The 14293-nt window shown below is 49.0% G+C and overlaps 1 protein-coding gene across 2 annotated transcripts in view; it reads right to left on the bottom strand.

Annotated features, from left to right (window-relative positions):
• Positions 1-10368, bottom strand: part of SOS1 (SOS Ras/Rac guanine nucleotide exchange factor 1) — a gene marked incomplete at its 5' end in the record, with an annotated part of 114481 nt that extends 104113 nt beyond the window's left edge. For both annotated transcript variants that reach the window (XM_081100765.1, XM_081100766.1), the window contains one exon: positions 10282-10368. In XM_081100765.1, the coding sequence (XP_080956891.1) occupies positions 10282-10368 (87 nt within the window). The remainder of the gene's footprint in view (positions 1-10281) is intronic.
• Positions 10369-14293: the final 3925 nt, after the last annotated feature.

Raw genomic sequence — 14293 nt, 5'->3', positions numbered from 1 at the left:
TTGGGGCATGTATGGAAGGCAACCGATTGATGTTTCTCTCGCACATCAATGTTTTTCTCTCCCTCTCTCCCTGCTGCCCTTTCTCTCTCAAAGCATATCGTAGGTGAGAATTTAAAATTTTTTTTTAACAAAAATGAACAAATAAGCCATAGGTTAGAAGAAAATATTCATAAAACATATTCCTGATAAAGGGCAGTTATCCAGGATATATAACTCAATACTAAATACTCTTATAACTAAATACTAAAAAGAAATATAACTCAATTTTTTAATTGGGCAACAGATTTATGCAGACACTGCCCAAAGGAAGATATACAAATGCTCAGTAAGAACACAAATAAGTGTTCAATGTCATTAGTCATCAAGATAATGCAAATTAAAACCACAATGAGATACCACCACATACCCATCACAACAACTAAAATTAAAGACTGAAAACACTAAATATTGGCAAGGATGTCGAGCAACTGGAAACTCTCATACATTATTGGTAGGAATGCTAAATTGGTGTAACCACTTTGAGAAAAGGTTTGAAAGTTTCTTATAAAACTAAACAGACATCAACTCTTTGGGACATCTCTCCTGGTATTTACCCAAGAGAAATTAAAACACTTGTCTACAAAAAGAAAAATACTGATATAAGAATATTCCAGGCAGCTTTATTCATAATAGCCCCGAGCTGGAAACCTCCCAGGTAACCATCTACTTGATAAATGAACTGATACATTTATATGATAGAAAAAGAAATGAATTCTGGATAAACACAACCTCAAAAGTTTTACCAAAAAATATATGCTGCATGATTCTATTTATACTAGAGGCCTGGTGCACGAAATTTGTGCACTGGGGGGGGGGGTGTCCCCTCAGCCTGGCCTGCGCCCTCTCGCAGTCTAGGAGCCCTCGGGGGATGTCTGACTGATGGCGTAGGCCCATGGGAGCGGGCCTAAGCTGGCAGTTGGACATCCTTAGCACTGCCGTGGAGGCAGGAGAGGCTCCTACCACCGCTGCTGCACTTACCAACCGTGAGCCCGGCTTCTAGCTGAGTGGCGTTCCTCCTGTGGAAGCGCACTGACCACCAGGGGACAGCTCCTGTGTTGAGCATCTGCCCCCTGATGATCAGTGTGCATCATAGTCACCAGTCATTCTGCTGTCAGGCCGAAACCGGTTCTCCGACATCCCCCAAGGAGTCCCAGATTACAAGAGGGTGTAGGCCAGGTCAAGGGACACCACCAGTGCACAATCGGGGCCGAAGAGGGACATGGGAGGTTGGCCAGCCAGGGAGGGGCCACGGGAGGGCTTCAGGATGTGTCCAGCCTGTCTCACTCAGTCCTGATTGGCCGGACCCCAGCAGCAAGCTAACCTACTAGTCGGAGCGTCTGTCCCTGGTGTTGAGTGCATGTCATAGTGACTGGTCGACCGGTTGACTGACTGCCCCCTGGTGGTCAGTGCATGTCATAGGGACTGTCGACCAGCCAACTGTCTGCCCCCTGGTGGTCAATGCATGTCATACCAGCCTTAGCATATCATTAGCATATTACACTTTGATTGGTTGAAAAGCCAAGTGGACACCAGACACTTAGCATATTAGGCTTTTATTATATAGGACTAGAGGCCCAGTGGACAAAAATTTGTGCACTCGGGGGGGAGAGGGGGTCTCTCAGCCCAGCCCGTGCCCTCTCGCAGTCTGGGACCCCTCGGGAGATAACAAACTGCTGGCTTAGGCCTGCTCCTGGGTGGCAGAGGGCAGGCCCAATCCCTAGGTGCAGCCCCTAGTCAGGCTCAGAGCAGGGCCGATTGGGGAGTTGGGGCGCCGCCCCGTCACACTCAAGGCAGGGTAGATAGGGAGGTTGCGGCGCCACCCCCTGTCACGCACAGAGCAGGGCCGATCAGGGGGTTGGGGCACTGCCCCCTATCACACACAGAGCAGGGCTCATCAGGGGGGTTGGGGCTCCGTACCCTGTCACACACAGAGCAGGGCCGATCAGGGGGTTGAGGAGCTCCCCCCTGTCACTCACAGAGCAGGGCCGATAGGGGAGTTGGGGCACCGCCCCCGTCACACACAGAGCAGGGCGGATTAGGGGGTTGGGGCGCCGCCACTGTCACACTCAGGGCAGGGCCGATGGGGGCGGGGGGTGTGGGGTGCTGCACCCTGTCACACACAGAGCCGCAGGGTTATCAGGGGTTGGGGAGCTCCCCCCTGTCACACAGAGAGCAGGGCCGATCGGGGGTTGGGGCGCCGCACCCTGTCACACACAGAACAGGGCGGATAGGGAGGTTGTGGCCCTGCCCCCTGTCACACACAGAGCCACAGGGGGATCAGGGGGTTTGGTCGCTGCCCCGTCACACTGATCCTGGTGCTGGGAGGCCTCGCTGCTCCGCTGATCCCGGTGCTGGGAGGCATATTACCCTTTTACTATATAGGATAGAAGCCTGGTGCACGGGTGGTGGCCGGCTGGTTTGCCCTGAAGGGTGTCCTGGATCAGGGTGGGGGTCCCACTTGGGTGCCTGGCCAGCCTGGGTGAGGGGATGATGGCTGTTTGCATCTCTTCACAGCCCCTTCAGGGTGGGGATCCCGCTTGGGTGCCTGGCCAGCCTGGGTGAGGGGATGATGGTTGTTTGCATCTGGTCACACCCCCTTTAGGGTGGGGGTCCCCACTGGGGTGCCTGGCCAGTCTGGGTGAGGGGCTGAGGGCTATTTTCAGGCTGGCGGGTGACTGAAGCTCCCAACCTGTCCTTTTTTCCTTTTTTTTTTTTTTTATTCTGGGCCAGCTTTAGCTCTGAGGCTAGGCTCCAGCTATGAAACCTCAGCTGCTGAAAGCAGGTTTCTGGCCTTTGTTTACCTTCTGTATTTGAAACAATGTTGCGGTCCTGCTGGCTGAAGCCAGGGGGTTTTGTTTAGCTTCTATATTTGTTACAATGTTGCTTAGAGTGCAGCTGAGAGGCCGGCAAGGCAGGCGGGGAAGCTTGGCTTCCTCTGTCACTGAAGCAAGCAAGCAAGCCTCCCTGTTCGCTTTGAGCTGCCTGGCTGCCAGCCACCATCTTGGCTGGCAGTTAATTTGCATATCGCCCTGATTAGCCAATGGGAAGGGTAGCGGTCGTATGCTAATTACCATGTTTCTCTTTTATTAGATAGGATGACTTTACAGAATAGATAAATCTATGGTAGGATGATAAAAGAACAGAACAGCATTTATTTCTGGGAGGTGGCAACAGGGAGTGACTAACAAGACATATGAAGGAAATATCCCAAGTGACAGTAATGTTTGATATCTTGGTAGAGGCTTGGATTGCATTCATTTAAAAAAAAAAGTGTATATTTTTATTGATTTCAGAGAGGAAGGAAGAGGGAGATAGAAACATCAATGATGAGAGAAAATCATTGATCGGCTCCTTCCTGCAGGGGATCAACCCTGCAACCTGGGTATGTGCCCTGACCAGAATTGAACTGTGACCTCCTGGTTCACAGGTTGACACAACACTCAACCACTGAGCAAAACCGGCCCTGGGCAGGATGCATTCATTTTTTAAAACTCATTAAATGGTAAAATTAACATTTGTTTATTCACTGTACATAAATTTTACCTAATAAAAAGAACCATAAACATCTACTGAACTCCAGTTAATGACATGCATATTAAAGTGTTAGGGATAAAGTATACTGATGTCTTCAACTTACTTTGAAATGCACCAAAACATAAGATGGATTGGTGGGTGGATGGAGGGATAGATAAGCATGTTATAAAAGCAAACACAGTAAAATGTAAATTACAGAATCTATGTGATGGGTATATAGGTGTTTACAATTATTTCAACTTTTCTGCATATTTAAATTTTTCATAATAAAATGTTCGGTAAAAACCTTGGTCACAAGACAAAAGTATTTTAAAATGAAGTGCACTTTTTTCCTATCCCATCTACAGCTATAATAAAAAATATATTATGGGAGTGGGGAGTAGCTGCCACTTTCATTATTATTTGGCTAAAGCGTCCTCACTGCTGTGATAGCTGGACCTCCCTGTAACTGCTGGAACATAGTCTTCCTCTGCACTGCAATACATACATAATCCTTGTGGATTTCGTCATCACCCATGTATGCACTCATCATTCAATACACTAATTTCAGAGCTTCTCATTACCTAATCTCCTTCATCTCTGAATTAAAATTCAAATATAATAATCATCATCTCTACCCATGGTCCCCTATCTGCTCCCATCACCCTCCTCTTCCAATTCATCGAGGTTTTTAATCCATGCAGCCCCCATTTACACCTTTATTACTTCTCTTGTAGCTTTATTTCCTATCACCTGAAATATCCCTATCTTCTTAATCCCTATTGCAGTCACCTGCAACCAACTATCCCCTCTACCCATTAACTAATGAGTGCTGCTAGAGGAAAATCTCACAACTATCAAACCAATGAATTAATTCTACTCCAATTTTATAGTCTCCACACTCACACTGCTCAGCAATTCCTTTCTTATTCACTGGCTGGCTCCTTCTGCATACTCCAGAGCAGCAATTCCAAAATTTCATCATGCTTAAACTCCTTACTCATTTCTCTTTCTTCACTCTATGTAAAGAATCTTGCCTTTCATTTCATGAAAATACAAGCTACCTGGCATGAACTGCCTGCTTTTCAACCTACAAACCCATCTTCATCTCTTTCCCTCCCATTTCAGAACAGATGTCATCACCCTTGCCAGAGGTAGCATAACATAGTGTTTAAAAATGCAGACTCTAACAAAACTACCCTTTACAAACCTCAGTTTCCTCTCTTGTAAAATGGAGGCAATAAGAGTATCCTGTGAGAATTAGAGAACATATGTGAGGCACTTAAAATAGTACAGCAAATAGTTCAAAGCAAATTCCATGCTTGTGTTCCTGAGCTCATCTCCTCCTTGTTCAGTATTTCACCAGCATTCTCTATCAGCTCCTTCCCCAAAACTCCTAACATACACCAGTTTCTCCCTTCTTCAAATAAAAACACGTCTTTCCCAACCCTGAATCCACTTCTTGCCACAGAAATATCTCTTTAAGTCATCTGTCCTTGTTATTCTTTTTCCATGCTCTTCCATCTTCTACTCTCACACTGAAACTGCTAGAAATAAGTGGCCCTTTAGCTGTGAAATCTAATCGTTTTCAGGTACCTCCGTTAGCCTGACACATTTATGACACTTCTTGAAATGCCCTTCTCAGCTTTTCAGACACTAGGGTCTTTTCTTATCTTTTACTCACTCCTTTCCCTCTGTTCTCCCCTTACACATCATAGCACGCTCTTTCCCCCCAGTTCTAATGCCAGCCCTATTTCACTCTTACTTCTAATCATTTTCAGTGGGTGGCCTCATCTACTTTTTTTTAACATCTTATTTGAGGAACAATTAAGACACGATAAATTGCATATATCTGAGCAATTTCTGTTAAATTTCAACATATGTATATACTCCTGACACTGTAGGCACAATCAAGACAAATAAGCATAAAAGCTTCCCTTCTAAAACAACTACTGACCTGCTTTTTGTCCTTGTTGTTTGCATTTTCTAGAATTTTATATAAATAGAATTATATGGTATACACTGTTTTAGTCTGGCTTCTTTCATTCAGCTTAATTATTTTGACATTCAGCCATGTTGTCACGTGTATCAATACTTCATTCTATTGCTGAGCAGTATTCCAATACATGGCTATACCACAATTTGTTTTTTCATTCACCTGTTGATAAACATTTCGGTTGTTTCCATTTTTTAAAATTTATTTTTTGCTGAACAGAGCTGCCATGAGCATTAATGTATAAGCCTTTGTGTGGACACAGGCTTCATCTATTCTTATGGCTTTATGTACACTACCTAGAAGTCCCAAATATGATTTGCCAGGTACCAACAACCAACTCTCACCTGGAAAAGTCCACCTGGATAACCCAAAAGGGCTTTTAAATCAAGATGTCCACAACTCATCTTATTATGCTGTTCTCTCCACCCCAAAAGCAGGTTTTCCTCCTACATTCTCTATCCTGACTAACGGCACTCAAACCAAAAGCGTAAGACTTTCTGCTCTCCTGCCACTTCCCCCCAATCGCTCAGTGAGTTACCAGGTCCTGTCAACACTGCCTTTTAAACATCTCAAACGAAAGTCATCACCACATTTCACTCTATGGCCAAAATGGATTTTCTAAAATTCAAATTCTGATGTCACTCCCCTATTAAAATTCCTCGACTTCTATCCCCTCAAGATAAAATTCAAACTCCTCAGCTTAACATATAAAACATTCTCTATAAACCAGTTTCCTCATCAAAGTCACCCTCTGCCACTTCCCATCATTCTTTATCATTTTGGGATGATGTCATTTACCTTTTTATCCTTAGTGCTGAGGGCAATACTTGGTCTGTAGTAGACATATATTTGTGGAATAAATAAGATAGAACTTAGCCGAAACCGGTTTGGCTCAATGGATAGAGCGTCGGCCTGCAGACTGAAAGGTCCCAGGTTCGATTCCGGTCAAGGGCATGTACCTGGGTTGCGGGCATATCCCCAGTAGGAGATGTGCAGGAGGCAGCTGATCGATGTTTCTCTCTCATCGATGTTTCTAACTATCTCTCTCCCTTCCTCTCTGTAAAAAATCAATAAAATATATTTAAAAAAAAAAAAAGATAGAACTTAGACTGGCAAGACATTCTGGGCATATTCAGGAAAGGAAGAAGTCCAGACTGGCTGAAGCATAAAGAATAAAAAGAGTACAGTAGGCAATCCAGTCACAAAAGCAGAATGAAGCCAGATCATCGACACCATCAATTCCATGCTAGAGAATGTGCACTTCATCCTATGCCCTCAAAAGACATCAACAGTTCTGAACAACAGGGTGACACATTCAGAAGTGTACTGTAACTTCTGAAATTTGACAAATAGATAAAGGCGAAGTGAGGAGCTGTGAATTCAGTTAAGAGACTGTCCCAGCAATCTGGGAAAGGGAACTCAGAGCATTAGGAATAAGAGGGAATAGATGGCAAACCTATGACACGCGAACTCATTTTTTTGGTTGATTTTTCTTTGTTAAATGGCATTTAAATATATAAAATAAGTATCAAAAATGTAAGTCTTTGTTTTACTATGGTTGCAAATAACAAAAAATGGCACCAGAGTTAAATTAGGGTTTTTCAAAATGCTGACACTCCGAGCTCAAAAGGTTCGCCATCACTGGATTAGAAGAACATGTCAAAGGGGAATGAATCTACAGGCTCTGCATGGGTGTGGGCAGTAATTCAAAGAGAGAACTCAGAGATGACTCCAAAGTTTTGAACTCAAATAAAAGCCATTAAGCAAGAAGACATTTTTTTAATGGTAGGTGAAGAGATGGAGGTGATGATTTTAGTTTGAGTATTCTGTCACCCATTCATTCAAATTTAAGTGCCTACAAGATGTCAGGCACTGTATGGATGGAGGATAAAATGAAGATTAGAATATCATCCCTGTTTTCACCCTGGCTGGGTGGCTCCATTGGTTTGGAGCGTCGTCCCATACACCAAAAAGGCTGCGGGTTCAATTACTGGTCAGGGTACATACTAGGTTGCGGGCGCATACCAGAGGAAACTGATCAATGTTTCCCTTTCACATTGATATCTGTCTCTCTCTCTCTCCCTCTCTCTCTCTCACACACACACACACACACACACACACACACACACATCAATAAACATATCCTCAGTCAGGAATACACACACACACATAATCCCTGTTCTCAAGGACCCACCAATACAGCTGAGGAGGAACAGGGCTGGGGGAACAATTACATAGGAACTTAAAAGTCATTCTTAAGTGCTAGGCTAGGGTGCTAACAGAAAAATAAAGATTTTCCCACTCAGCACTGAAGATTTGAGAAAAGATCTGAGGTTAAATTAGTCCAGAAGGATGAGTAATGTTAGGCCAGGCAAAGAGCAGTCCAGGTGAAGAGAACAGCATGTCCAAAGAGCCTCAGTCAGGTAAGATAACACAAGTTGGGTGCATCTGCAGCAGTGTAATAAGTCTAAGGAAGAGTTCAAGATGTGGAGATAGCCACATGAAATGTCTAGCAGGCAGGTAAAAATGTAGGTTTTGAGCCACCAAGAGCTTATTCAGATATAAAATATATTTTCATCCTTGCCTTAGTTGGCTTAGTATCATCATTAGTGGATAAGAATTTAAATAAGAATTGGAAGAATCTTACTATCAGCTAGATTGTGTACATTTCCACCCCCTCCCATCACTTCTACTGTCATCCAAGAGTATCTCTGCTTCAAGTCAAAGTTGGTTTATGTCAATAAGCAAAGAGAACTGGTGGGGACTGTGGTAAACTGGAAAACACCACATGCTATGTCTAAAAAGGGCAGCTCTGGCAGTTTACTGCCTTGCCTGAATGCGGGCCCAATATGGGGAGAGCTTCCTATTCTTCAAGAAAAGCTCAAAAGTCAGGTTTTATGTAATATGTCCCATTTTTAAATATTGGCAACTAATTACATTAAAATTAAAATAACACGGTGCCAGCCAAACAGAATGCTTCTGTGGACAGATTTCAGCAAGGGCCACCAGTGTGCAGGAGTTAGACCTGGTCTGCCAACTCCTACAATGCTCTTTTCACTACCTCATAGGCTCCTCAACTGACAGGGGATCTTGATGGTTCCCCTGGGATAGGCATTGCTTGCACTAAACAAAATAGCCCCAAATTGATGGTATCTTATGAGTTCTTTTGTATATTTTTAACAATTTCTCTGTCTCCTCCCCACCTTGGTCAGGATACCAATCAGCTCTAGCATCACTGAGACTTCTCACCTATTATTATGAGCTAAGACTAGAGGCCCAGTGCACAAAATTTGTGCACAGGTAGGGTCCCTAGGCCTGGCCAGCGATCAGGGCCCATCAGGTTCCCAGGTTCCCTGCCTCCCCGCCACTTCCTTCCCTGGCTCCTTCAGCGCCCGCTGCCACCGCTGGTTGCCAGCCATGTTCCGCATTGCCCCCAGGTGGTCAGCGCATGTCATAGCCACCAGATCAAACTCCCGATCAAACTCCCCAGGGGACAATTTGCATATTAGCCTTTTATTATATAAGGTAAAAGGATGTCAGCTGCAGGTAACACAAAAGTAAATAGAGAGTCTGATGGGATTTCCAATGAATAAAGTACATAAGACACACAGCATCTCTTTGGTTTTCTTGGAAAACAATTATCACAGAGATGTCTGCAACTAGTCAGACACCTGAGGGGCAAAGTCAGTAACTTATGTCTGAAATATCTGAGTAAATTCTGCTAACAAACCAAACAGTTTCCACAGTAAGACACCCAGAGGGGGGGGGGGGGGGAGAACAGGGCAAAAGGGAAAGTAAAAGTTGGTGGCCTCAGAGGACTGTCAGACACCTTTTCAGTCACCGTTTTAAAAAGGATGAACGTTTAGAACAAAAGGTACCCCCATAATCTCAACTCTCAGGAGGAGGAAAATTATTTTTTTCACCAGAAAACACGAAACACTGTACGAGCAACAAGACATTGGGATTCAGAAACAGGACTACAAGAGTAAAACAAACTCCTATACGTACCGAAAAGGCAAAAGGAAAACAAACAAGAAAAGTACTCTGGTTGTTATTCATGTTCATTCAAACCAGTTTCCGAGGTCTCCATGCGTTTAATGTTGCTTTAGAGAAGCTTTAAAAACGTAGCAACAACCCCAACAAAATGTAGCCACATTTCCTAAAACATTTTAAAAGCACAGATCGTGTTATAACTTTAGATAACAGTGTGGCACACCGGAACACACACACACACACGGTTAAAATTTCCAATCCGCGAACCAAATGATAGGACCAAGGTTCCTTAGAAAGAAGCGAATGGCCTGCGCACCGCCCTGTTCATGTGAGCGGGGAATTCGGGGCCGCGAAGGGCGACGGCCGAGGCTGAGCAAGGCCGGCCCCCCTCCCGCGGGCAGGCGAGCTCTGCAGGCGCTCGGAGCCAGCACGATGGCCCGCACGCCCGAGCACACGGAACCCGACCGGCGGACACCGAACAGCCGAGCGGACGGCAGCGGCCTGCTCTGACCTCCGCGGCACACCGAGGCTCCACCACCCGGGGAGGGCATGAACCTGTCAGTGACGGTGCTGTTCGGACAACCGGGTGCCTGTCAGCACCGGGAGCCGGCGAGTGTGGGGGGACCGTCCCTTCGGGGAGGCGAGACCCGGGAGAGAGACGGCCCCGCGCGCCCCGCCTCCCCGGCCCGGCCCGGCCCGCGCCCTCGCCGGGGTGGCGGCGGGGTCCCGCGCGCGCTCACCTTTTTCAGCGCGGGCACCAGCAGCCCCCGCCACTTGGGCGCGTTCTCGTCGCTGAAGAACTCGTAGGGCAGCGGCTGCGCCTGCATGGTGCCCCCGGGCACCTCGGGGCGGGGAGGGGGCGGCGGCGGCCGGGCCCAGGAGCCGCGAGACGGCGAGCTCGCCGCGCGGAGCAGGGCCGCGGTCCCACCACACGGCCCGGCCCCCTCGGGGCGCCGCGCGGCCGGGCTAGCCCCGGAGAGGGGGCTGGGGGGCGAGGCCCGCGCCCGGCCACCCACCCGACACAGGGACCCGCCGCGGAGAGCCTGGGCAGTCCGGCGGCGGCGGCATCCCGCACCCCCGCCCCGGGCCGGGCCCCCCGCCCCTCCCTGGCCCGCCGGCGCCGCCCCCGGCTGCCCTCCGCCGCCCTCCCGCCGGGGCTGCGTTCCCGGCCCGGCCTGGCCCCGCGGTGGAGCCGGCGGCTGGGGGAGGGCGTGTGGAGGGGCGCTCCGGCCGCGGCGCCCCGCTTGGCGCAGTCCGGACCGCGGAACGCGAGCGGCCCCGGGCGGGGCGGAGCTGGGCCGGGGTCTGGCGGGGGAGGGGAGAGGCCCGAGGTCGTGGCTGGGGATCTGCTGCCCCGAGGTGCCGCCGCCGCCGGTGCAGCGCTGGAGCTTCCTACTAGCGAGCTGGACCTGCGCGCCACTGAGCATGCGCCGCCGGGCAGGGCCGGTTCGCTCCGGGTTTTCCGGCTCCCGCGGGGGAGGAGGGAGGCGCCCAGCCGGGCGGCGGTGCGCCCCCAGGGCGGCCAGGGGGAGGTGACGGGGTCGGGGGAGTCGCCCCCTGGGCCGAGTGGGTCCTGCGGGGTGGGGGCGGGGGAAGCGAGGGTGCAGCGGCCCCCGTGGTGTGCTGGGGCCGCGAAGGATCCCACCCCTCTCCTGCGGTCCCCGTGCTTTCTTTTCGGAAAGGGGTGTGTACGTGTGTACTTTGCTCCCGAACACGAAGATAAGGGCTGCCCAGAGCATAGTAAACAGACTGGACAAAAGATAGCTGGCTTTCTCACGAAACTTGCTCGGTATTTGTGAGATAATAGGAGCGATTGCAGTGTTTCCAATCGGCCTTTGCACATCACCAAGGATAAAATGTGTACGTGTGATACTGTGTGTGTGTGTGTGTGTGTTTAAAATGCAATGTGTTCATCTTTCAAACCCACGTCAAATCATGAACTCCAGTAACCACGTACCTCCCGTGAAAACAGACCTCGTCTGCAGCTCCCCGACCCCACAGCACCTCGCCGGTGGGTTTTCAGCCATCACTTTCCTTGCATCAAGGTAACCAACTCCTGGAAGGCAGTCGCTTCGCGGGATCTGTTCGAATAGGCACTTAGTGGGAGTCTGTGGGACGATGCTAAAGGAGCATGTTCTATGCAGTGTTCCTCCACCTTCAGCCATCGTCAAATATCTAAAGGACTATTATGGGAAAATTGTATGATGTGTTTGTGTGATTCTAAGCAATTTAAGATCACGCTTCTGACCCAAATTACTCCTTGGTTTCCCATTCTTCCTTTCAAACTTCTGACCATGGCTGGCAAAGCCTGCGTGTGGCTCCTGTTTGCATGCTTAGCCTTTGCTCACCTTTCTAAACCCTCAGCTCAGCACACTCCAGTCACACCGGCCTTCTATTCCCGGCAAACACCAACCTCTTCTGCCTCAAGGGCTTTGTCCTTCCCCCAGCCTGGAACTCACGCTGCCCCCAAAGGTTCGCCTGGCTGGTTATAAACACCACCTCCTCCAAGAGGCCTTCTCTGATAGCCCTCAGTGGTTCCCACCTGTTTCCACCATCGGCCTTGGCTTGTCAGCATCAATCACGGCCTCATTTTGAGTCGTTGGTCTATTCCTACTATAATGCAGGCTCGAATAGATCAACAGTCTTTTGTATTCACTCTAATTTATTATTGCAGCCCCAGAATCTCCAGTACTTGGCTGTCTTGGGTGGGATTGAAGAAAAAACTGGCTATGGGCAATCCAGGCAGACACATCTGCATCGGCAGGAGAGAGAGAGAGACATGATAGGTTTATAGGAGGCAACAGTACATTTTAAGTGAGGGCTATAGCTGGAAAGTAAGTGCTCAGTAGATGCTCAAAATAATTTTGAACGAATGAAAGTTGAATGTAGTCAACTTCCAGGAAGACTACCTAACCAGAGCTGTCCCAGGACACGGACAGTCTTTGGGAATGTGCATGTAAAACACACACACACACACACCCGTGCATGCACTCCCTCGGGACGTTGGGGACGGTTAGGAGGTTGGGCTTGACCTACAAGGTCCCCTTCAACTCGACTCTGATAGGACTGCAGAGGTAAACAAGCCCTGCAATCATGGATCGCGGCCTGGGCCGGGCAGGCTTCGTGGCTGGGGCAGGTGCTCGCTAGTACGGACGTCTGGGCTGCAGCCGGAGAGCAGGCGGCCGGAGGGACACTGCAGAGCAGAGACGGGGCGCTTCTCAGCTGAGAGACCTACGCGGAGGGATGCTGGGCTGGGGGCCCCTGGGGAGCCATCGAGCCCCCCGGCACCGTCTGCCTTTATCTCTAGGGACAAACTCCAAACTCCTGTGGGCGTGCAGCGTGAGAAGATAGCGGCGGGGACTCGAGAGCCGCGTGGGCCCCTCCGCGCTGGCCGCACTGCTACGCAGGCGCAGAGCGTCCGTGCGCGCCCCTCCTGGGCTCTAACCGGCCGGAGCCACAGCGGACGTGACGCAGGGCGCCGGCCCGGGCGGCGCAGCGGAGGCCCGAGGGGGCGTGTCAGGAGGGCTAGGCGAGCTCCGAGCGATTGGCGTGGGGACTCGAGCTGCAGGGAAGCGGGTGGGGAGGGCGATCGGCCGGGCGGCGCGCCCCCTGCAGGTGGGACTGCAGGTCTGCGCTCTCGCCACCCACCCCACCCCCCGCACCGCAGCCTGACGCAGCCACACGGCTCCCTGCCTGGATGCAGCCACAATTCTCTTCCTGAAGCAAACTTCAGGTCCGGTATTCTCCAGTTCAGGAGTCCCCACTGCAACCCCAGGATGAAGTTCAAAGTCCTCGGCTTGGTCCTCATGGCCTTGCACGATAGGGCCACTACTTATCTTTCCAGCTATATCTCTCATTCAAAATGTACTGCTGCCTCCTATAAACCTATCATGTCTGTCTCTCTCTCCTGCCTGTGCAGTTGTGTCTGCCTGGAGTGTCCATAACCAGTTTTTTCTTCAATCCCACCCGAAACAGCTTCACCCCACCACCCATATACACGCTCATCGTGGAACTCTTAATCCACGCTGTCGTCACAGCTCAATTGCCACGTTCCCTTTCAACTTCAATTCAGGGTTCCTGCCCCCTAAACTTCAGAACCCAACAAGCATAAAAACAGTAGTGTCAGCCATCAACTCACATCACCAAGAAAGAATTACTATCCAGAACAGGTAGTTTACCTTAGAGGAAATAATGATGGTTAGCTGTTCACCTCATTAGTAATCAGGGAAATGCAACTTCAAACCACATTGAAAATACTATTTCATGCCCATTGAATTGGCAAAAATTTTTAAGTTGAACAATAATACTAAGCTTTGGCAAGGATGTAAAGCAATTGAAATTCTTATCCCTGCTATGGGAAAATAAATGAGTACAACTACTTTAGATAACTATTTCTTATTTTAAAAGATGAACATGGGCATGTCCTATATAAATAAGCACATATATTCCCATAGCATATGTATCCCAGATATATATCCCAGAGAAAGTCCCTCACTGCATTGCTTGTAACAGCATATACAGCAGAATGGGTAAATAAATTGTGGGATACTATGGAGCAACAAAAGCCGAACTGAAGTCATACACATTTCAATAGACTGGATGTTTATGTGCCCTTCCCCCCCCCCCCCCCCAACTCCTTTGTTGAATCCTAATCTCCAAGATGATGGTATTTGGAGGTGGGGTTTAGGGGAAGTAATTAGGTAATCAGGGTGGAGCCCTCATGAATGGGACTAGTGACCTAATATAAAAGAC

This window comes from Myotis nattereri (genome assembly GCF_964212035.1).
Source record: "Myotis nattereri genome assembly, chromosome: 10".
In the NCBI taxonomy this organism is placed as follows: Eukaryota; Metazoa; Chordata; class Mammalia; order Chiroptera; family Vespertilionidae; genus Myotis; species Myotis nattereri.
The sequence above is the reverse complement of the archived record's forward strand: the minus strand, read 5'-3'. Positions and strand labels throughout refer to the sequence as shown.